Source organism: Lynx canadensis, chromosome C1 (genome assembly GCF_007474595.2).
Source record: "Lynx canadensis isolate LIC74 chromosome C1, mLynCan4.pri.v2, whole genome shotgun sequence".
In the NCBI taxonomy this organism is placed as follows: Eukaryota; Metazoa; Chordata; class Mammalia; order Carnivora; family Felidae; genus Lynx; species Lynx canadensis.
Genome location: NC_044310.1, coordinates 23,378,394 through 23,399,661, shown reverse-complemented (window position 1 = coordinate 23,399,661; position 21,268 = coordinate 23,378,394). Strand labels below are relative to the sequence as shown.

Here is a 21,268-nt window from a genome sequence, read left to right as displayed (position 1 = left end):
GAACTGTGATGTGCTTTTCTCAGATAAAGAAATACAGACCCAGAGAGGTGGTGACTTTGCCCAAGGCCACACAGCTGGTCTGTAAGCAACAGGGGCAGGAATGGAAGCCAAGTGAGTCTCACTCCAGAGCCCCCAAAGCTAGAGACGTAGACAGATTCACTCACGCACTCACTCGTTCATTCATTCATTCATTCAATCAATATTCCATACACTCCTTCATTCATTCGTTCAGTGTTCATTCATTTATGCCAACCATCTGCCAGGCACTATTCTCGGAATAGGATTTCAGTGATAAACTAATGAAACAGACGGAGCAAGGTGGAAGAGTTTGGGCTTTATTCTGCCAACAGGGAGGACAGCTGGCTTCTGGGAAAGCCGAGGTGACCGCCCCACCACCCTGAGCTACCCCCTCTCCTCCCTGGGCAGAGAGAACCATTGTTCTCCTTCCAGGGAGCATGTGCCACAGGCAGCAGCTTCTCAGAAGCAACTGGTGTTGAGTAAATCCCTACCTTTTGCCATCATTTGTTCTCTCAGACCCACAGTATCTAGAACTCTTGGGGAACGAGGAAGCGATTTCCTTGTGGCAGAAAGAACACTGCATTCCAGGCACCGCGCTGCAATCCCCCTACATAGTGAGCTCAGGGAGGATGGGGGCTGTGGCTCTCCTGTTTCCCCTGGAACCTGCTGAGCCCAGCACAGTGTCTGGGCGCAGGAGGTACTCACGGAGACTGGGAGAGATGTGGAAAACTTGTCTGCAGTATCTGAAGGCACTTAATGGCCCCAGTGAGGAGACAGACACACCTGGTCCTTTGCTATTGGTTCAATGTCTCAAAGGGCCTTGGCTCATTCACGTGCATCTCTGGGAAAACTGCCCCGGGGAGACCCAGAAGGGAGAACGTAATCACCACTCACTGAGTATTCTGTGTGTTAGGCTTCCATACGTTATCTCTTTTAATCCTCCTGTCAACCCTGGGAGTAGATGGCCCTTCCTCCATTTGGGAGGAAAGGAGACTCAGAAGGGGAAGGGACTGGCTCCTAGTCTCTTGACTAGTAAGTTGCAGGCTTGGGATTTAGAACCAGGCTTCTTTCCAAAGATGCCGCTTCTGAATACATCATGCACCGGGGGAAGCTATGGAGGGTGTGGAGAGAAGGGTTAAGGACTTGATTCCGTGGCAGAGGGCTGCACCACCATTACCATAAAAAAAAAAAAAAATTCCAGCAGCAGGTCCTGGGGGTGGAGTGGGGCAGTCAACATGCACAGATTAGGCCCCGAAGAGGTTATGGGGGGGGGGGTCTCTATGTCCCTGGGTCAGTGGAGGCTCCAGCTCAGCTTCTTTGGCCTCTACCTCCGGCATTTCTCCCTGTGCCAGTGGCACATCCCCTATCGGAGGCGTCCAGATGGCAGGGAGGGTCCAGGAAGCAGCCCAAGATGCTGAGTAGGCCCCCTGCTCTCCCCCCAGCCCCGCCCCATGGCCCCACGGATCATCCGGTGCAGCTGGCCCATCTCATTGGCTCTCTCTTGGTTACTCGGCTCTCCTCTTCTCCATCTTCCCAGCCTGTGGTTGCCGTGGAGACACAGAACAGTGACATCACCATAGGGCGAGGGCTGCGGAGATGCGCTCTTGGCAGGGACTGGCCCTGCGGCCTGCCAGATGTTGTATCCACAGCTGGATCTGCCAAGGGCAAGAAGGAGGGGCAGGAAAAGGGAAGGGCTCACATTCCCTCCCCTTTCCCCTCGTTCCCCAGATGCAGGGAGTATCACGGGGCAGAGAGGATGCAGGTAATCGGAGGGATGAGAAGCTGTACATATTTGGAAGGGAGAAGACAGCCCAGTGGAAAGCAGATAGGGCGTGCCTGAGGAGTCAACTGACTCAGGTCTGGGTGTGCTGGGGAGATGGGGGTAGGGCAGCAAGGCTAATGGGTCTAGGCTTTGTCTCCAGGCTGCTCAGCTTAGGCAGGGGACAAAAGAACTTTGTGGCAGTGTCCTTCTCAACCCATCCCCCAAGTCTCTGCAGCTCCTTCCCCACGGCTGCAGCAGGTTCTAATCCTGCCCAGAAATGAGAAGATTGAGGATTGGAGAAGCCAAGCGATCTGCTGTGGGGGGGCCCGGCAGGTGAGGGACAGGGCCTGAGAATCCCACCCTATCCAAGGATGACAGTAACGGTAACAGCAGTGGAATCGAGCATGGAAGTCCCCCATGCTCAGCGTTTTAAATGCACGATCTCGTTTGCTCCCCAGACATCTCTAGGGGGGTAAATACTGTCATCACTTCCATTTTCAGAAGATGAAACTGAGACCCACAGCCACACGCCCAGTACCCAAGGGAATCAGAACTGGCTCACAGATCTACCTGCCCGCAGCTGTTAGCCCCAGCCCTCCGTGGCTGCATCGGAAGGACCATGTAGGGAGACCGCTCTGGCCTCTGGGGTCTCTAGCCACTTGGTCCTTCAGAGAGGAGGTCCAGTGTCTAAAGGTTGTGACCTTGACTTAGAAACCATCCCACTCTCCTCCCCACCCTCCCCTGCACCTGCTCCGGCAATGAGGTCAGCAGGGCTCCGTGCCCGGCCCTAAGGCCTTCTGGCAAGTGGGCCTGTCCGAACAAACCAAGAGCTTGGGCAAGCGAGGGCTCTTCCTCCCTGGCTTCTTCCCAGAAAGTCAGGTAGGGGCAGATGCTGTCCACTTCCACATGGAGAAACAGAGGCCCAGGAAGGAGGGTCTGCCACACTGCACATGTGCAGAGCTGCTGGGACCCCAGGGCTAGTGTGCCCTGTGCTCCTGCAAGCCCCCTGGGTGGACCTCTGCTGGCTTCAGTTTGGTCGGGCACCATTCACTTCTTTTTTTTTTTTTTCTTTAATATTTATTCATTTTTGAAAGAGAGAGAGAGAGCGCGATGTGGGGGAGAGGCAGAGAGAGAGGGAGACACAGAAACAGAAGCAGGCTCCAGGCTCTGGGCTACCAGCACAGAGCCCGACGCCGGGCTTGAACTCAGGGATCCCAAGATCATGACCTGGGCCGAAGTCGGCCACTTAACAGACTGAACCACCCAGGCACCCGGGGAACCATTTACTTCTGCAGGGCTTCCTATCTGTTCGGCACTCACTTACCCCTCACTTCCTCTGGGGAGTCTCCCCCAAGCCCCTAGGTCAGGACAGGTCTCCCCTCAAAGCCACCAGGCTAGGTGAGGTCTGCCTGCCCAAAGGGGAGCTACACGAGTGCGTCTTATTCATGGTGGTCTCTCCAGAGCCTAGCCCAAGGCCTGGTGAAAAGTAGGCGCTTTAATAACGGGGGGGGGGGGGGGGGGGGGAGGAGGATTAAGAAATGAATGGACCCCTCCAAGCTTCAGTTTGCTCATCTGTAAAACAGTGGAAATGATAAAACCTACTTGGTGGACTTTGCTCCGGAAGTTCAAGGAGAAAATGCACTTAAAGCCCTCGGCGTGCAAAAAAACACATCAATACAAGGTGGATCTTCCTATTAAAAGCGCTTTATAAAGTGTCCATCACACCGCAGGCTCTGTAAAGGAGGTGAGGGACATTCTGTGAAAGAGGTCAGAGAAGGGCCGGCAGGCAGGTCGGGGCTGCAGCGGTCAGGAGGTGGGGAGCTGCCCTTGGGCCTGTCAGGTGGCTGGGGGACGGAACTTCGGAAGGAGGTGAGGGGGCAAGTGACCCGATCAAATGCTCTGAGCCCTGCGTACAGGTCAGAGAAGCCTGAAGCGTTGGCAAGGAGGATGGGGAGCAGCCCTGCAGGGCGGAAAGGCCCGCGCCGGTGACATTCCACGGGGAGGGGCGAGCACGTGCGGGGCGGGAAGGGCGCGGCGGCTTGGGTCGCTTTCGCCAGGGGCAGGTGGAGGGCACAGGGGCAGCTCAGCCTCCCACGGTGCCCCCCTGGTCTCTTCCCGCCACCGGCCACCGGCCAGTGCGGAGTGGCGGGAAAGCGCGGCTTCCGGGACCAGCTAAGACCAGGCTTGCAATCTGGGCTCCAATTAACCCTCGCCTTATTTCCTGCGACCTTGGCAGCTCCCCTCTGAGCCTTGGGCTCCTCACCTGCAAAATGAGGACCGAGATGCCTGCGCCGCTTAGGGTCAGCCAGAGCTTTCCCGGCGTGGGCATCAGCCTTGTCTCCTCTAGTCTCTCACCTCTGCTCTAACCCCAAGCTCGGGGAGTCACTGGGGGACGAAGATGTCCGGAGCGCGCGCCCCACCTCGCGGGCACCGTGCCCTCAATTGCTTCCTCCTCAGATTGCGACGAGCGCCTGGAGGCCTGGGAAGAGAGCAGGTCCCGCCAGCGCGGGGCAGGGACTCGGAGGCCGGGCCCCCGCGCTGACGCAGGAGAGCCGGGAGCCACTAGCTGTCCCCCTCCCCCGGCCGGGCGGGTCGTGGGGGATGGGCAGCCAGCTCCGGGCGGTGGAGAGCCAGCCCGAGGCTTCCTATTTCGGGAGCTGGGGGTGTGGGCCACGCCTCACCACGTGATGCAAGGGCTATTTAAAGCGGCAGCGCGGGCCGGGAACCGCGGGTCCCGCAGTCTTTGCACGCGTGTTCTGTCTCCTCAGCTTTCTCGGCCTAGCCCAGCCTCACCATGGTGGACGCCTTCGTGGGCACCTGGAAGCTAGTGGACAGCAAGAATTTCGATGACTACATGAAGTCGATTGGTGAGTGCGACTCGGGATGCTGGGCGGGAGAGGGCCTGGCCGCGTGCGCAGCCCCGCGCAGCGTTCTGGCTCTGGCTGCTACTACGCGAGCCTGCTGCGTCCCTCCTGCTCAAGGTTGGGGAGTAAGGGAACGCGGAGGGGATGGCAGCATGGGCTAGGGCACGCGAGGCCTGTTGGAAGGGGGTTTTCATGGTCTGAACCCGGCTAGAGGGATTCCCAGGTAGGGAGGAGCAAGGAGGTAGGTGTGCAGGTCGATGTTGGGGCAGGGAGGGCTTTCGAGGAAGAGGCGTGTATATATATAGGATCTGGAGCTAGGAGGTGGGTTTGTATGAACGGAGAGCATTGACCTAGAAGGTGGGAGGCTAGCCGGAGGAGCAAAAAACCAGGAGCATGGGTGGTTTAGGGATTGGAAAGTGTAAATACGCAAAGGGAATGGGGCGGATGGGGAGTGTACTATGGCGTAAAGAAGCGGGAACCCCGAGGAGGAAGAAGATAGAAGAGGGAACTACCGGTGAATGGGATATGAGGAGGCGCCGCACAGTTAGCAACAACCCCTGCCCCTCCACGTTGAACTAGGGAAAGGATGGCTGCTGGAGGATGCCCTCCTTCTCACCATCCAGTCTCTGACCTTGTCCCGCAGTGGTGTGTAACCAGGCTCTAATCGCGGTCCGAGAGCCTAGTGGTAGGGTGGGGCAAGAGGACCCATTATAAGCTGGCTCAGCCACTTGTTGGGGAGGGGTCTGGTGGAGAAAACCAGTGGACTTCTGGAGTGCAGCAAGGGTCCTGGAACAAGGCCAAGATCTGTTAAAGGCAGGGAGGGTCTTTGGTCTCCGAGGGCGTGGTGTTGGCTGGGGAAGAATAAAGATTCCGACTCTTTACGGGTGAGGTGCTTGGAGATCCCCATGCCTTGCCTGGTTTGACAGATGGGGAGACTGAGACCCAGAGAGACTGGAAACTGGTCAGATCAGCCCCACAGCAGAGCTGATAAGAAAACCTAGATTTCTAGATGTGCAACCCAGAACTATTTTCCCCTATGGACCCTGGGGGTGGGAGTGGTAGGAACTGCTTAGCTAAGAATTGGCCTCCGCGTTTCCCCTCCTTGTATGGGCTTCGATGGAGGTGATGATGCCCTTTCACCCAAATCCCCAGGTGTGAGATTATCTTAGTACCCCAGGCTGGGACAGGGAAACCAGCATATTGTTCATAGTCGAGCTCCATTCCATGCCTTCCTACTAGGGAAAGGGGGCTGGATTCTGGCAGATATCCAAATAAGGTGTGGGGGACCCACCTCTTAGCTCTGTTCCTAACCGTTTCCTGAACTAGGGACCACAGGTGTTGGCTCTTGAAACCAAAGCTCTCAACTGCCCCACCACAGTATGCTGGGTACTATGCCCACAGACCCCAGGAAAGCAGCCACACTTGGAGCAAGCGAGCCCCGGGACAGCTGCTGGGAAGTCAGGATGCCCAGAGCCAGCCCCTCCTCCCTTAGTAGACATTGCAGCCAAAACCTGTGTCCCTGAAGTGAGCTGCGACATCCTTACCACCCTTGTCCCCTTATTTTGCCCCAAATAAGGGGGCGAATTTGGGCTGCAGGGCTGAGAATCCATCCAGCCTGCTCTTCTCCATATACAGATGTAAAGAATGAGAGGCCCATGGGGGAGAAAAGACCGTCTTCAGCTCTGACAGTAAATAGCTTCAGCTTCATCTCTAAGTAGAACCCAGCTCTTTCTGAGCCTCCAAAATTGTCAGCCCCATTTTTGGTCTCAGTTTCTCTTGGCTCAGTCCCTCACTCACCTCTCAGTGGTTTCCTTCCTCAAATACACCACACCTCTGGGTGGGTCCTATGCAAACAGAGCTCCTTCCATGGCGACAAGGCCCTGCTCTCTGCTGGGGAGTGGGATCGGCCTCACTCTGACAGCAGGGCTAAGGCCAGTGCCCTTACTGGCCAGGCAGGACAGAATCCGCCCTCGCCCCTCTAGTGTTAGACCCAGGGTTCTCAGGACATCCAGGCAGACAGACCCAGCCCAGTTAGTACCAGTGATCACAGGCACACCTGGTGGCCATGCTGGGAGAATGGCCCAGGGAGGAACAGCGAACAAGTTTTGGAGCCTAGATTCGTGTCTAGGTCAGTCACTCACTCTTTGACTTTGGCGCAAGTCACCTCTCTCCAAGCCTCGTCTGTTAATTGGGGATATTAAAATCTGTCCGGGGCTGTTACGAGCATCAAGTGAAACAACCCGTGTAGGGTCTGGGTGAAGTCCCTCACTTCCAGCCAGGGCTGTGTAGCCCGGCACACCACCTCGCCACGCTGGGCTGCTTCTGGAGGGCTCACCACAGCTGCTGGGGGCAGAAGGGCGGGCAGGGTGTCGTGATGGGAGGTTGGAGGCAAGAGGGCAGATCTCAGGGAAGCTATGACCCGAGGGGCTTAAAGCTCTGTCCAAGAGCTCTTTGTTGCACACTCTTGCGGGACACTCGGGCTTTGCCCAGCACCCAAGGAAGGGGGGCTTGGGTCAGCAGGGAGTTCCCACAGGGCCTCAAGACTAGGAGCCAAGAGACCCGGACTTGCATCCTGACCGCACTAGCACCTGAGGCGTCTCCTAAATCTGTATACTGACACACACACTCCCTTCTGGGTTATGGATGAGAGGCTTTGAAAATACCTTGCCAATAAATAAATAAATAAATAAATAAATAAATAAATAAATAAATAAATAAATAAAAATATGTCTTTAAAAGGTTAAAAAGAAAAATAGAAAATATCTTACTGCTATACATGGGGGACAAGGGTACCAGTGCATTTCAGGGCAAACACTTCCAAGGTGGGAAATTCTTGTCCCTCAGGCTCTGGAAGGCAAAGTCTACATTTCTCTTCTTTCCTCAGCCTGTGGGCTGAAAGCTGCTCAGGTGCCCTGGAAGGCAGCCCTTGCTCCAGCCTAGGGAGGCCATATAAGCCCGCTCTTCAGTCTAACAGTTCTGGGTGTGAATTCCAGGTCTGTGACCTTTGGGCTTCAGCTCTGTTTTTTGCATCTGTAAAGCAGAGCTAATAGCATCAAGCCTTCAGGGAGAATGGGAGGGCCGAGGGCGATAACATGCACACGAGGACAGTCCTCACCACACCTCACCACACGGAGGCCCCTGGGCCACCGACTTGCTGTGGCATGCCTGTCCCTTAAGGTTCTCTTCTGTCTATTGCAATCAAGTGTCTCTTCACTGCACAGAGCTAACAGGAAAACTGAATTTAAAAATGGCCAGGGTCTCTGAAAGCTCTCATACTCCTCTGCTCTCGGTCCCACGTCCAGGCCTGAGAGTTGTTCACTGAGGTCCCTGTGCTCTGCCTTCCCGCTTCACTCATATGCTCATAACCTTCCCCCTGCTCTCAGGTGTGGGTTTTGCTACCAGGCAGGTGGCCAACATGACCAAGCCTACCACAGTCATCGAAAGAAATGGGGACACCGTCACCATAAAAACACATAGCACCTTCAAGAACACGGAGATCAGCTTCCAGCTAGGGGTGGAGTTCGACGAGACAACAGCGGATGACAGGAAGGTCAAGGTGAGTCATGGAAGGGGGTCTGGGAGTTGGAGGGTGTGGAGATGTGGCACCTTACTGTTGCACCCCGAGGGGCAGGTGGTTATGGGGGACCGAAATGAACAAGGTACATAAAGCCTGTGCAGTGCTGGGATGCCCCAGGTGCTAGAAGCACACTAGTCCTGTCTTCCTCCCTCTCTTCTTGGGGAGCATCTATCTGGGAGTGGGCAGCACAGGGCCAGGATGTTCTTCTGACCTCAGCGTTGACTCCAGCTCCAGCTCAGTGACCATGCATGGCACGCACTAGTTCTGGATTTCTTTCCAATCCATAGACGGGAGAGTTATGTGGCCGTGGCTGTGACCTCCAAGTGCTTTAGGAAGAATGCCCAGAATTCAGAGCTCTTCCCTGATTGAGCAGATCATCCTGGCCTCCAGCAGCACAGGGGGCAGCTGGGAACAAGAGGTGGGGACCTACATCAGAGGCTTCCTTTTCTCCAACCTCCACCTCCCAGCCTTGGCCAGTGACCCTGAGGAACTATTTCCAATGTTGCCAGCCCACAGGCAGGAAAAGCTGTGTTCTGGATAGGGCATGGTCTACGGTGTGTTTGTATGTCTTCTCACCAGGCCTTAGCCCCTCTCCTCCCAGGGAGGGAGGGGACATCTACCTCTGGTCTCAGGGCTTCTCACCTGTGGTGGCTCTTGTCTTTGCTGCTTGCCTCAGGCCTCCCAGCCCTCTCGGCCACGCATGGCAGAGAGAGAACTAAGGGGCTTTGATCTCTAAAGGGAGTTCCTATAGCAGTATCTCCACCAGACCCTATCAGTCAGCCCCTCAGCTGTTTCCCGGCTTCCTCACAACTGCCCCAGAAAAGACACGACAGGGTCTGGTCTTCTCCTTGTGAAGGAAGCTGGAGCCCAGGCCAGAATCAACAGGAAGCTGGCAGCAGAGCTGGGATGGTGCCCAAAGATGTCATCCTACCTTGGAGAGAGGTAGCTGCCCTATCACATGCATCTGCCTCCTTGACTAGCCCACTTTTTGAGGAATAAGAATCCCAATGAAACAGTAGTGCTCTGGGATGCCTAGGCTAAAAATAATCTGGAGTGGGCAAAAAAAAAGAAAAGAAGAGAAAAGAAAAAAACCACCACCTTGGGGGATGGGAATGAGGAGTAAGGTGGTGGGAGCAAGGATGCACAACTACTCCCCATGTGGCCCCGAACACACACAGAGCCTCCTCAGATTCTCCTACTGAAGCCTGCTCAGCCAGAGTCCCCTAGCCTGACCTAGAGCCCCCAAATTCCTAAACAAGAGAGACCTGGGAGAGCTGCCAAATGAGAACCAGCTGATGCAGGCTGGCAGAGCCCAGAAGACTAAGTGGGCATTTGACCAGGGTCTGGAACACTCCAAGGGCACCCAGACCCAGGACCTGGCAGTTGCTGTCCACTTGTCAGCTGAAGGGGCCACATGATGTGGATCGGGAAGAGAGAGGAATACAAAGCAGGAAGTCTGATTTCCCAGCACCTCCCATCTCCACGGTCTGTTAGACGTTATGTGTGATCAGCACTCGGCCGGAGAGTCTCAGGACCCCTCCTCACCGGTCTTTCCTGGGGATATAGGATGGTTCATGTCCCCTGTATCTAAGGGGCTCTAGGGCTGTGGACATCACCCAGCGGAGGGGATGAGTGCCCATTCCGAAGGCTGGTGGCACTTCTCAGAACCGGGCTGTCTGGCTCCACCATGCTGCCGGCGTCTCCCTACCCGCGCAACACCTGAAGGCCCCCGCCCCAGCCAGGCAGTCGTGGAGCAGAGGCTGGAGGAGGACTAGACCGCCTGCGGGGCTAGGTCGGAGGCGGCCGCCTGGGCTCCGTTAGTTTGGGACAGAGGCAGGGTCCTCTGTGGCCCCAATGACCAGACACCATCCTGTCACTCAGTCCTGGCTCAGATCGCAGCTCAGACCTCTGTCCTCTTTCACAGTCCATCGTGACGCTGGATGGAGGCAAACTTGTCCACCTGCAGAAGTGGAACGGGCAAGAGACAACACTGGTGCGGGAGCTAGTTGATGGGAAACTCATCCTGGTAAGATGGACAACTTTGGAGCCTCACCCAACTGGTTTTACCACTCCTTCCCCTTCAGTCAAGCCTGTGGGAAAGCCAGCGTCTTCCCCTGGGAGCAGTGGAGGGCGGAGGCGGGGTTGGGATGGCTTTAGGTGGGAGTTTTCTGTGTGGTAGCTTTGGACTCATACAGGCCTGGATTCACATCTCAGTTATACGAAACAGGGCTTCACACACGTCACCTTCTCCGTGTCCCACTGTAAAAGGGGCGGGAGCAACACCAAACTCGTGGGCCGCTGGGGCATCAGGAGACCGTGACGTAGAGCACACAGCATCACACGGGCGACGCAGAGGGCCACCACACGTGCCCCACGGCCTTAGTGTCCTCCTCTGTTGCCACCTTGCCTCACCCGGGAGTAGAAAGCAGGGCCAAGCTGGATCCCAGGCCCCTAGGAGAGGCTTCCCTCTCCTCCCTGGGACGGCGCTGCCACACAGAAAGCCTCTGGGCAGGGACAGTGGGGCAGTGACAGACCAGCCCTATCCACCTCATTCCAGCCCCACCGCCAGTCAGTGCTTTGCATGCCTGGCCCTCTGCGAGTACCTGATAACAGCCTGGGGAGGAAGGGACAGCCAGGCTGGCACGTGGGTCTGTTTGGGGACAAACTTGGGGCCTTCGTTGGAAGAATGTAGCCGTGACTGAACACCCCCAGGCCTGGGGCAGAGACAGCAGCCCCTGTGGTCTCTGTAATGCTCTCCCTGCATTGCTGCATCCAGGAGGCCCTGCAGAGTGAAGAATGAGGTGTCTAGGTCTGGTGGGAATGTGATACGCAGGACCAAACACTCACTGGGCAGTTCGGCCTGTGGTGAGGCCACGGGCCTGGCTCTACGATGCCAGGCTGGGTGATGGTGGCTCGAGCCTCTGGTCCCTGCACTACTCTAAGTCGGGGAAGGAACGGAGAGTTGGTGGCCTAGCACAGTTCTTGCCCAAGAGTCTCTGGACATTTGTATTCACTATTTGTCTACTACGTGCCAGGCACCATCTTAGGCACTACGGGAATGGTGCAAGGGAGAGAGAACACCCTGAGATCTTGACCAGTCACTTCCTCTCTCATAGCTCATTTCCCCAACTTTCTAACAGAGGAAATAAGTGCCTAACGAAACTAAAAGCTTGGTGCTAAGTATTAGAAAAAAAGACACGTAAAGTACCTGGCACACAGCAGGCAGTCAATAAATGAAGATTATTGGGATGAAGGTAGAGGCCCTTCCCATCAGGATGCGGAGTGTCCCGATACCTTCGGTGCCCTCACCCCTGCCCTAATCTGACTCTGTCTCTCCTTTCAGACACTCACCCATGGCAGTGTAGTTTGCACTCGTACTTACGAGAAGGAGGCATGACCTGTCCACTCCTTCACCGACTGCTCCTCTGCCAATCGACTAGCCCTGGACTCAGCACCGAATTGCCTCATTTTTCCCTTTGGCGTTTTGTATAAATCCACCTGGGTTGGGGAAATTCTTCTGGGGTCAGGCGACACCAGCCTAGATCCGTTTCTGGCTCCCAGTGTGTATGTTTGTTTTTTCAACTGCATCCAAAGGGTGCTCTAAGGTCAATAAAGCAGAGCCAAGGTCACCAAATTGCCTTTTTGCCTTTGGTGACACGACTCTGGGAGTCTTGGTTTCCTGTGTGTCGGAGAGTGGGCAGAAATACTGCCTGAAGGTCACTCAGAAGCAGCACAGATGAGAGACTGAACTGGACAGTCTCAGGGACAGCGGTAGCTGATCACGTAACGCGTATAAGAGCAGAAGAGCTGCACCTACACTTTGCCTTTACACTGTCCCCCCACCCCATGGCCAAATGAGCTAGTCCAACCTGGAATAATCCATCAGTGGCCCGGCTTCCCCAGGCTTGGCTACTAAACTGTCCCCTCAGGCCCATCCTGCGCTGAATGCCCTTGGGTTTGGGAAGCCGCTCTTGTCTGTGAAATGCTGTGGTCTCTCTCTTTGCAGAACGTAGGCTCGGGACACAGGATGCAGGCTTGTGCCTTCGTAGTAGGAGCAAATGCTCGCTGGCCAAGATGACTGCTAAGCTCCCTTCTATGCCCTCGGCCATTCAGGGTTATGAATTCTTACCGGTTCTCTAATCAGCTCTGGGGGGAGAGGTCATCTAATCATTACAGAAGGGAGGGCTTGTAAGTGATCTCCTAAGAAGGCTGTGACCTGCTGGTGCCTCTGGCTCTGTACCTCAGCTGGGCCTCTCTCCAAGGTCTGAAGTAACATATTAAATGTTTTTCTGTCAACTAATACAGACTCAGTGACTTTTAAGGCTGTAAATTACCCAGGAAGAGGGATTACGGCAATAAGAACCTTCAGTAAGTTTAAAACCAAACACACTTCCGTTTAGTGCCAGGAATTGAAGCAGAGACCTGAAGTGGGACCAAGGGACTCACACGGTAGTGAATACAAAGTAAAGCAATGATCTTGGCTTGAGCTGTCTGGTTCAGTGGTCTGGCAGAATGTCACACACGAGCTCAGTCACTGCAGACGATGGTTTTCTGGCTGTCACTTCTAGCATGATTGAATCATGTCAGGGGGAATGGAAAAAGTGAGCACCACTTCTTACCATGTTCTCCCTCATCCCGCCGATCTCCCTCGGCCCCCGTGTTGGATGCTCACCAAGCAGCCCAGGGCAGACCCGACGGGGAGGGGCCACTCACTCTGTTCTCCAACTACAGCCAGACTCGCCTCCACAGCGGTACCTGTGGCTGGAGCCTGGACCCCTGTGCAGGAATCTGGCTCTGGCAGTGGCAGCTGGAGAGGGTAATAGGACCTCCTGCTGGATGAAGGAAGTTGAGTGAACGAACGGGCGAGCTGCAGGGGTCACTTGCAAAGGGACCGGGAATGATAAGTGGACGACGACTCATTCGGGCAGATGCTTCTGACTTCTAACTCCCAAACCTGCCTGCTGCACGAGGGGAAGTCATCTCCCATGGGCGAGAAGCCAGCGGGGTGGGAGGCCATTTTCTCACTACTGAGTCTTTCCGGGAGCCAGGGCTTCAAGGCACCGGGCCCCTGGTTCCTCCTCCTCTCAGCCACCCCCCTACTCTCTCCGCTCTCACTCCTTGTGCTTCTTCTTGTGCTTCTTCTTCTTCTTCTTCTTCTTCGCTGCCTTGCTGTCCTTGGAGGTGTGCCTTGCCCTCTTGCCTGTGTCACTCTCAGAGTCTGAGCTGTCCGAGTCAGATGACTTCCTGTCTCTGTGTTTCTTTTTCTTCTTTTCCTGAAAAGAAAATTTAAAAAGCGGCGTTGCATGTGTGCGTTTGCTTGAAAGTATTGCGGCATATAATCGATAGGGGACCATTTAACATGTTATGAAGCATTAAGAAGAGTAAGTTAAATCTTCAAGTATCAACGAGAAAAGATACCCCAAACGAGTGAAAGGGCCGAGTCATGCTACAGCATGTGTCCTAGAGTCCAGCGTGTTTACCATACCGTATAATGTGTGTATTTACACATACCTGTAGATGTGTAAAATACACAGGTGTGTGAAATACACAGAACAACGGGAAGGACACAAACTGGTGACGAGTGACCTCAGGAATGAATGAATGGAGGGAAAGATGGAGTCTTTTACTTTTTACTTCATAGAACTCTGTCCAGTTAGATTCAAAAAACCAAAAAACCAAAACACGAGTGTCCTTACTTTTATTTTTAAAAAGCACAGGTGAAGGGAGTCCTTAGAGGTCATCTAGCGTAGCTGGAGGCAGCGCCCCCAGGGGCCCGAGGTCCGCGGAATCAGAGTGAGAGCTCCAGGACCTGGGGGTCCCACGCTGGTTTCCAGCAGACCTGATGCAGGGAGCAGAGCTGGCATCAACTAGAAAGGCTCCCGCTGCCGCCCTTGATGTGTGTCCTCTCTAACCTGCGCAACGGCCCTGTGAGATTTTACTGCGAGAGGGAAGAGCCCAGAAAGAACTTTCTCCAAACTACAACCACCACACCATGCCGCCAAAGGAACAGCACAGGCTCAAAGGATGGGAGGCAGATTTCTAGACTTCCGTGCGGGGCTTCAAGCGGTTTTTAAGCAGTGCGTAGCTTTTTCCTTGAACTTCAAATGTCTATTGCCTCAGGAAGGTTTCTAAGAAGGGGATATTAGGGGTAAGAAAGAGACGGGGCTGAAGAGGCACGGCTCCTGCTCCCTCTACGGGTTCCCAGCCAGCATCCTGAGGGCTGTTGAGTGCCTGAGTGATACGCCGGGTCTTAGGAGCCACTGTGAGAAATGATGGACGGAACACTGGACCAGGTGTCAGACCCAGGTTCGAGTTCTGGCTTTGCCACTTACGATCACTGCTCTGCAACTCAGCGCGAGCCATTTTATCTCACGAGACCTACTCTCCTCAAATGTGACGTGGAGCTGGGAACAACACCTGTGTCACACGTCTGTGGTGAAGATGTGATGAGACAGTATCCGCGGCTCAAGAGGTTGAGAGCCACTTGCCCCAGACCACACGGGCAGGGCTGGGACCTGCACGCGCATGAGACAACTGGCAAGTTTTCCTGTGTGGAAAGTTTTCCTGTGTGGCGCACGGCCTCTCCTCCCGTACAGCAATGGCAGGCCTCGTGGTATGGTGGCCAGTGCAATGATTTCGGAATCAGACAGAGTAAAGTTCAAATTCCAGCTGCAGCTTACTAGCTATGTCACTTGGGACGAGAGACTTAACTTTTTGGAACCTCAGGTTTTCTTTTGTTAAAGGAGCTATGCGGATTAAACAAGACAAGCACTAGTTACCAGGCACAAAACGCCTGATACGTGGTAGGCGCTCAGCGGTAGCTACAAGTACTGTTCTCTCATTTCAGAGAACTCCCGGAATGTTCTGACAGTCTAGTCAGGCATCTCTGGCAGGTGCATCAAAGTTTTGAGAGAAGAGTAGACCAAAACTGTTTCTTGAAGTCTCCAGTGGAGTAGGGACACGGGAACAAAGCCGCCCCGGCCACATCACCAAGCTGTAGGGACCGCGGCTGGGGGAGCGGAGAGCCAGCAGATGCACGGTGCTGCACCTTCCGCTGACAGGCTCATGGAGACCAGTCACGGGGTACGGGGCCCGGGGAGCCTCACTGCGTTCTGCCCCTGAGGGAGGGCAGAGTCCTGGCGGAGCGAGTCTGGCACCTGTCCCTCCAAGCCTGGCACGGCGTGGATAAATACGTGAGGAAGGGGAGCAGTAGCGTTTTACATCCAAACAGTACTTTAGTTTATCGAGCTTTCTGCACCCGTCCCGCTACAACAGTAATCCGGTAAGGTCAGACTTCAGGAATCCCCACCCCCACCGTGCAGATGGGAAGGCTGCAAGTAAGAGCATCACCACGAGGTGACTGAGGCCCAAGTGACAAGAACAGTGTACTTTGTAACTCGCAGTGGGCGTGATGTCCACTGTGCTTGCTCTCAAAAATGTAAGCTCAAGAGGAGGAAAGAGAAAAGTCACAGGCCGTGTGCGATGTGGACTCTACCTAGAAAGGAGGCGGGGCGGGGGGGGGGAGGCGGGGAGGGGAATGGCCTTCTAGACCTCACTCTTGGTTCGAAAGCTCTTTTGTAAGCTGACCAAAGAAAATCTAGTCCTCCAGCAGGTGGCGTCGGTCGCTTCAGCGGGGGTGGTGCAAGACGAAGGTCTGGAGTTGGGACTAGGGAGAAGATGCACAGCCAGGGCCTCCACCAGCTTCTGGTGCCCTGACTGCATTCAAGGGGCAAGTGGAACGGAAGAGAAAGGGTTAAAAAAAATGACCCTGGATGTGAGTCCCTGGCAGACAGGCCAGGAGGTGCATGGGAAAGAAGCCACTGCTCAGAACTGCTCTCCAGGAAAAGCCAGTATCCAGTGACAGCAGCTAGCCCACCCATTTTCTCGGTAGTTCTGCAACAGGTTAGCAGCAGCCCAGCAGGAGAAAACAAAAACGAAAACAAAAACTGCGAAAGGGGAATAACAGCAGCTAACTTTTAATAAGTACTTCATTCTCTATATGCTGAGCTGGGCACTTTGTACACATACCTCCCTCTGACCTTCACAACAAATCTGTTGGGTTTTTTTTAATGTTTATTTTTGAGAGAGAGACAGAGAGACAGAGCACGAGCAGGGGCAGTGCAGACAGAGAGGGAGACAGCGAATCCAAAGCAGGTTCTAGGCTCTGAGCTGTCAGCACAGAGCCCAACGCGGGGCTCGAACTCATAAGTCATGAGATCATGCCCTGAGCCAAAGTCAGACGCTTAACTGAGCTACCCAGGTGCCCTTCACAACAAATCTATTAAGTGGGCATAATTGCCCCTATATTTTCAGGAAAGAAAAAGGTAACTTCAGAGGGGATGACTGAGATGGACTTGCCCACATGGTAGGACATGGATTTGACTCAAGTTGGGTCCCAGAGGAGACGTTCTTTTCAGCCCTGTCTGCATTAAAGGCAGCACCTAACTTGGTACCTGCCAACCAAAGGCACTGATTTTTGGCCCAAAATCAATCAAGTGAGCATTTATTCTTATTTATTCTTAAGAATTATTCTTGAGAAATGATTAGTTCTCAAACTGAGAAGTTCACTGGGGTGAACTTTCGGGAACTAAGATAGAGTGTAATTCCTTGATAGAATTTACCTATAATGCACCAGTTTACCATAGCTTGGAAAGGGTAAGACCAGAAGAAAAAGGTTTATCAATCAACTCATAAATATTTATTTAACTTAACCTACAAAGCACTTTAGGGAGCCACAGGGGCATACAGTGTTGCTTAAGAGATAAGGAGAACACACCAATTTTTAATAGAATTCAGGCACAGTACCTACTATTTCACTGAGTAGTGGAACTTGGCACCATTCCTCCAAACCTGAGCCAACCTCGTCAAATCGGAATAACTCATCCGACAAGTATTTATTGAGTGCCTTCTGAGAGCCAGGAATATCCATTAATTAATTTGTCTCTTAAAATAGGATAGTTGAGTGAGGTCGGAAATCAGGGATCATGAGCCTTCAAGAAACAAATTATCAAAGATAAAAACTAATGGAGATACTAGGGAGTCCATGGTGGTAATGTTAAGCACAAAAAACATGCCATTAACACACAAGGGAAAAATCGATCGTGTCTGAGGAATCTGAGGCTGGCTTCATGAGAGATAATATGTAATGTGTTATGCTTCCGAAACATGAGTATGGTTTTGGCAGGTCGAATGGTGGTGGTGGTGCTGATGGAAGAAGGAAAGTGGGGGTGAGACGGGATGAAGGCAAATGCTTGGAAGATCTTTCAGGGGGTGACAGATCACCTCCTGTGTAGCTATTTACTGTGCACTGGATTCCATCCTTTCTCTTCTACTCAAAGTCATCGATCCAGGAATTGTCCTCTCTCCTGGATCAATTTCCCCCTCTTTACTGGCTCATTCCCACCAATAAACAAATATGCTATAATAGTCCCATGAAAAAAAAAAAAAAACACAAAACCTGGGGGGGAGGGGTGCCTGAGCAGCTGAGTGGGTTAAACATCCAACTCTTGATTCTGGCTCAGGTCTCACAGTTTCTGGGATTGAGTTCCACATTGGGCGCTGCACTGCCACAGCAGGGGTTTTCTCTCTCTTTCTCTCTCTGCCCTTCCTCTGCTCACATGCTCTCTCTCAAAACAAATAAATAAAGTTAAAAAAAAAAAAAAAACCAAAAACCTCCTGGAGCACCTGGGTGGCTCAGTCAGATGGGCGTCCGACTCTTGATTTCGGCTCAGGTTAATTATCTCATGGTCGTGAGATCCAGCCTCAAGTTGGGGCTCAGCACAGAGCCTACTTGGGATTCTCTCTCCCCGCCTCTGCCCCTCCCCCACTTGCTCATGCTGTCTCTAAAAAAACAAAAACAGGGGCGCCTGGGTGGCGCAGTCGGTTAAGCGTCCGACTTCAGCCAGGTCACGATCTCGCGGTCCGTGGGTTCGAGCCCTGCGTCAGGCTCTGGGCTGATGGCTCAGAGCCTGGAGCCTGTTTCCGATTCTGTGTCTCCCTCTCTCTCTGCCCCTCCCCCGTTCATGCTCTGTCTCTCTCTGTCCCAAAAATAAATAAAAACGTTAAAAAAATAAATAAATAAATAAAATAAAAAAACAAAAACAAAACAAAAACCTCCGAACAACTTTAACCACACTGTCATCCTGGCACTCCACTGAAACAGCTCTTGTCCGGGCTACCAACGACCTCCACGTGGCCAAATTCACGGTCCTCATTTACTTGACCTACCAGATGCATCTGACACACTCCATCTTCCTTAGAACATACTCCTCACTAACTTCCACCGCATTCTCTTACTTGTCCGCTAACTTCGCTGGCTGTTCCTTTTTAGTCTCCTTTGCTAGTTCGTCCTCACCTCCATAACCCCTAAAAGTTGGGACACTCCAGTGTTCAAAGACCTGCCCCCTTCCTAGATTTATTCTCCAGGTGATCTCACATATGAACGTGAACACTGTCTGTATGCGCCGACTCCCACATTTCTCTCTCTTACCTGGGCCTCTCCTCTGAACTCCAAACTACACATGCAACCGCCTACCGTGGGTGGGTCCGCGTGGGTACCTGGCTGGGGTCACTACCGCCGCACCCTGCCCTCACGCCACCCCCTCCAGCTTTCCTCCCCACCGTCGTATGTAGCAACTCAAACCAAACCCCAACTGCTCCCCACTCCCCTACTTACTTCTGCATTCCTTCTCCTCTCAACTCGAATCTTCCAGTTACTCAGTCTAAAACCTCTAGAGCGCTCTTCAACTGGTCTCTTCCCTACCTCACATCCAATCCGTCAACAAATTCTGTCAACTCTGCCTTCAAAATACATCCCCACCTCGACTCCCTGCTCACCACCCCTACCGCCTCTCACGGGGACTGTGAATACCGTCTGCTGACGAACGAGCTCGCTGCCCAGTCCCCACACAGCAGCCAGGATGACTCTCCTCAACGGCAAGCCAGATCACGTCGTGTCTCCAGGCAGAGCTCTGACGACACCCGCCTCCCTCTACTAGGACAGCTGCAGTCCTCACGCTCTCCTACGAGGCCCCCCATGACCCGGTTCCCCAAACTTCCTCTCTTCTCCCTCGCTTCACCCTGGCTACTCTGGCCTCCTTACTGTTCTTTACACATGCCAGGTCATCCCCAGCATCTGGCTACTGTACTGGCTGAAATACTCTTTCCACTTACCGGAGGGGCCTGCCTCCCCTCTTCCTCCAAATACCCACTCTGATGATGCTTTGAGAAAGGCCTGCCCTCACCACTCAGCCTGCGATGGTGAGCCACCTCTCCTCCATCCTCCCATTCCAGCACTCCCTCTCTCTCAGAATCAAATAGGCTTTTCACCACAGCACTTAGCACTACCTGGCATATTGGTATAACTCTGCGTTTGCTTACCAGTTCATTGGCGGTGACCCCCGTTGGAATGCAAGTGCCGTGAAGACAGGGACTTACAGTTTTGTTCATTACTGTCCCTGCAGTGACTAGAACAGAGCTTGGCACACAGAAGCTCTTTTAATGAATGAGGTTAAAGAACAGTTGTGTGTGGGAAGGAACTGGTCAGAGATGATGCTGGGAGGCTGGACAGATTGTGAAGAGTCTCAAACTCAGACTTTATTCCATAGAAGGGGAATGAATCACTCAAGGCTTTTGAGTAGACCACCCTAGACAGCTCTCTGTGCTCTATCTGAATGGGTCCAGGATTGGCAACCACCTCTCTCTCGCAGATGAGCACCAGAAGAAGTTCTCTGGACAAGAGGACAAAGCCAGCACTGCAGCCAAGGAATGACATTGCTATTTCTGTTCTCCTGGATACAGTACAGCAGAGAGTAATTGCGGTAGCCACATCAAAAGAAAATTATATTCTGGGGATCAAATATAGTTAAATGTCACTATAATTAGTGGGCAGCCTTACCTCAAGGCACATGCTATCTCATAATATCGTACTGATTCAGAAAGATCCACGGTGGCATACAGTTAAGTGAAAGAAGCCAGCAACGTATAGACCGCAGGTTCATGGAAACATTACCCAGGGTTTTGCAACAAAAACCGCTATTCCTATTTTACCAACCACTTCATATCCCATTTCCATTTTCAACACACAGTTTCCTCTTGTTCTAATTATGCCCAACAAAAATGACTTACAATTTTCAGACACTTGGACAAAAATTGTCATGGTACTGAATGGGTTTATAGGACTAAACCAGTGCATACTAGATGTTTGGACAATGTGTGCATTCAGTGTGTGTATGTGTGTATTTTAATGTTTTTATTGAGAGAGAGACAGAGAGCAAGCAGCGGAGGGAGACACAGAATCGGAAGCAGGCTCCAGGATCTGAGTTGCCAGCACAGAGCCCGACTCAAACCCACAGACCGCGAGATCATGACTTGAGCTGAAGTTGGCCGCTTAACCGACTGAGACACCCAGGCGCCCCCCAATGTGTGTATGTTTGATAAAACGAGGTGGGGGCCTCCGGGCTGGGAAGCTCTCATACTCCTGTCCCTGTTCCCTTCATTATTACCTACTGGCACAGCAACAGGAGTCAGTCTTTGCTCCAAACTAAGGGCAGGTCTCACTGAGTCAAGGGACCTACAGAGCTACTGAGAGCAGAGATTATCGATCTATCTATTCAAAGGTAGCTAGCGTATGCCTATTATATGCCAGGCATTATGTGGAACAGGTGACATCCTTCCTTTATCCTGGACCACTTTCTGGTTTCCCAACATGCCTAGCACCTTCTCCTGTCTGAGAAGCTTTGCGTTAGACATTCTCTTCACCAGATTGCAAAAAAGACGTGGGACAATGAAGTAGTCTAGTAAAGAAGCAGAGATGAGGGGTGCCTGGGAGGCTCTGTCAGTTAAGTGTCCAATCCTTGATTTCGGCTCAGGTCATGATCTCACAGTTGGTGAGTTACCCCCCCCCCCCCGCCCCCCCCTTAGGGCTCCATGCTGAAAGCACGGAACCTGCTTGGGATTCTTCTCTTCCCTGTCTCTCTGCCTCTCCCCTGCTTGTGCACTCTCTCTCTCACTCTTTCCTTCCCTCCCTCCCTCAAAATAAATAAATAA

At 53.2% G+C, this 21,268-nt stretch overlaps 2 protein-coding genes and 1 long non-coding RNA gene across 7 annotated transcripts in view; 1 reads left to right on the top strand and 2 right to left on the bottom strand.

Annotated features, from left to right (window-relative positions):
* Positions 1-326: 326 nt before the first annotated feature.
* Positions 327-4,299, bottom strand: LOC115520350. 2 transcript variants are annotated; one of them, XR_003970769.1, is made up of 3 exons: positions 4,044-4,299; positions 3,383-3,513; positions 327-1,673 (listed from the first exon to the last, which is right to left on the bottom strand). It is a non-coding gene; the product is annotated as an uncharacterized LOC115520350 (long non-coding RNA). The 2 variants fall into 2 exon arrangements; XR_003970768.1 differs by having other exon boundaries at positions 4,136-4,299.
* A 195-nt stretch (positions 4,300-4,494) lies between these two features.
* On the top strand, positions 4,495-11,882 carry FABP3 (fatty acid binding protein 3). The gene is made up of 4 exons (XM_030324628.1): positions 4,495-4,647; positions 8,028-8,200; positions 10,146-10,247; positions 11,565-11,882. Exons 1-4 carry the CDS (start codon positions 4,575-4,577, stop codon positions 11,616-11,618), a joined length of 402 nt encoding a protein of 133 aa, XP_030180488.1. The 5' UTR covers positions 4,495-4,574; the 3' UTR covers positions 11,619-11,882.
* A 708-nt stretch (positions 11,883-12,590) lies between these two features.
* ZCCHC17 (zinc finger CCHC-type containing 17) overlaps positions 12,591-21,268 on the bottom strand; it is a 62,191-nt gene continuing 53,513 nt past the window's right edge. For 3 of the 4 annotated variants that reach the window (XM_030324625.1, XM_030324626.1, XM_030324627.1), the window contains one exon: positions 12,591-13,494. In XM_030324625.1, the coding sequence (XP_030180485.1) occupies positions 13,333-13,494 (162 nt within the window). In that variant the 3' untranslated portion in view covers positions 12,591-13,332. The remainder of the gene's footprint in view (positions 13,495-21,268) is intronic. The other variant, XR_003970767.1, reaches the window with a different exon arrangement.

Bases quoted from the DNA above. Each gene is read 5' to 3' on its own strand.
- FABP3 (XM_030324628.1), top strand. From the start codon at position 4,575: ATGGTGGACGCCTTCGTGGGCACCTGGAAGCTAGTGGACAGCAAGAAT. The intron at 4,648-8,027 runs GTGAGTGCGACT...CCCTGCTCTCAG, and splicing joins TGACTACATGAAGTCGATTG to GTGTGGGTTTTGCTACCAGG. The intron at 10,248-11,564 runs GTAAGATGGACA...CTCTCCTTTCAG, and splicing joins TTGATGGGAAACTCATCCTG to ACACTCACCCATGGCAGTGT.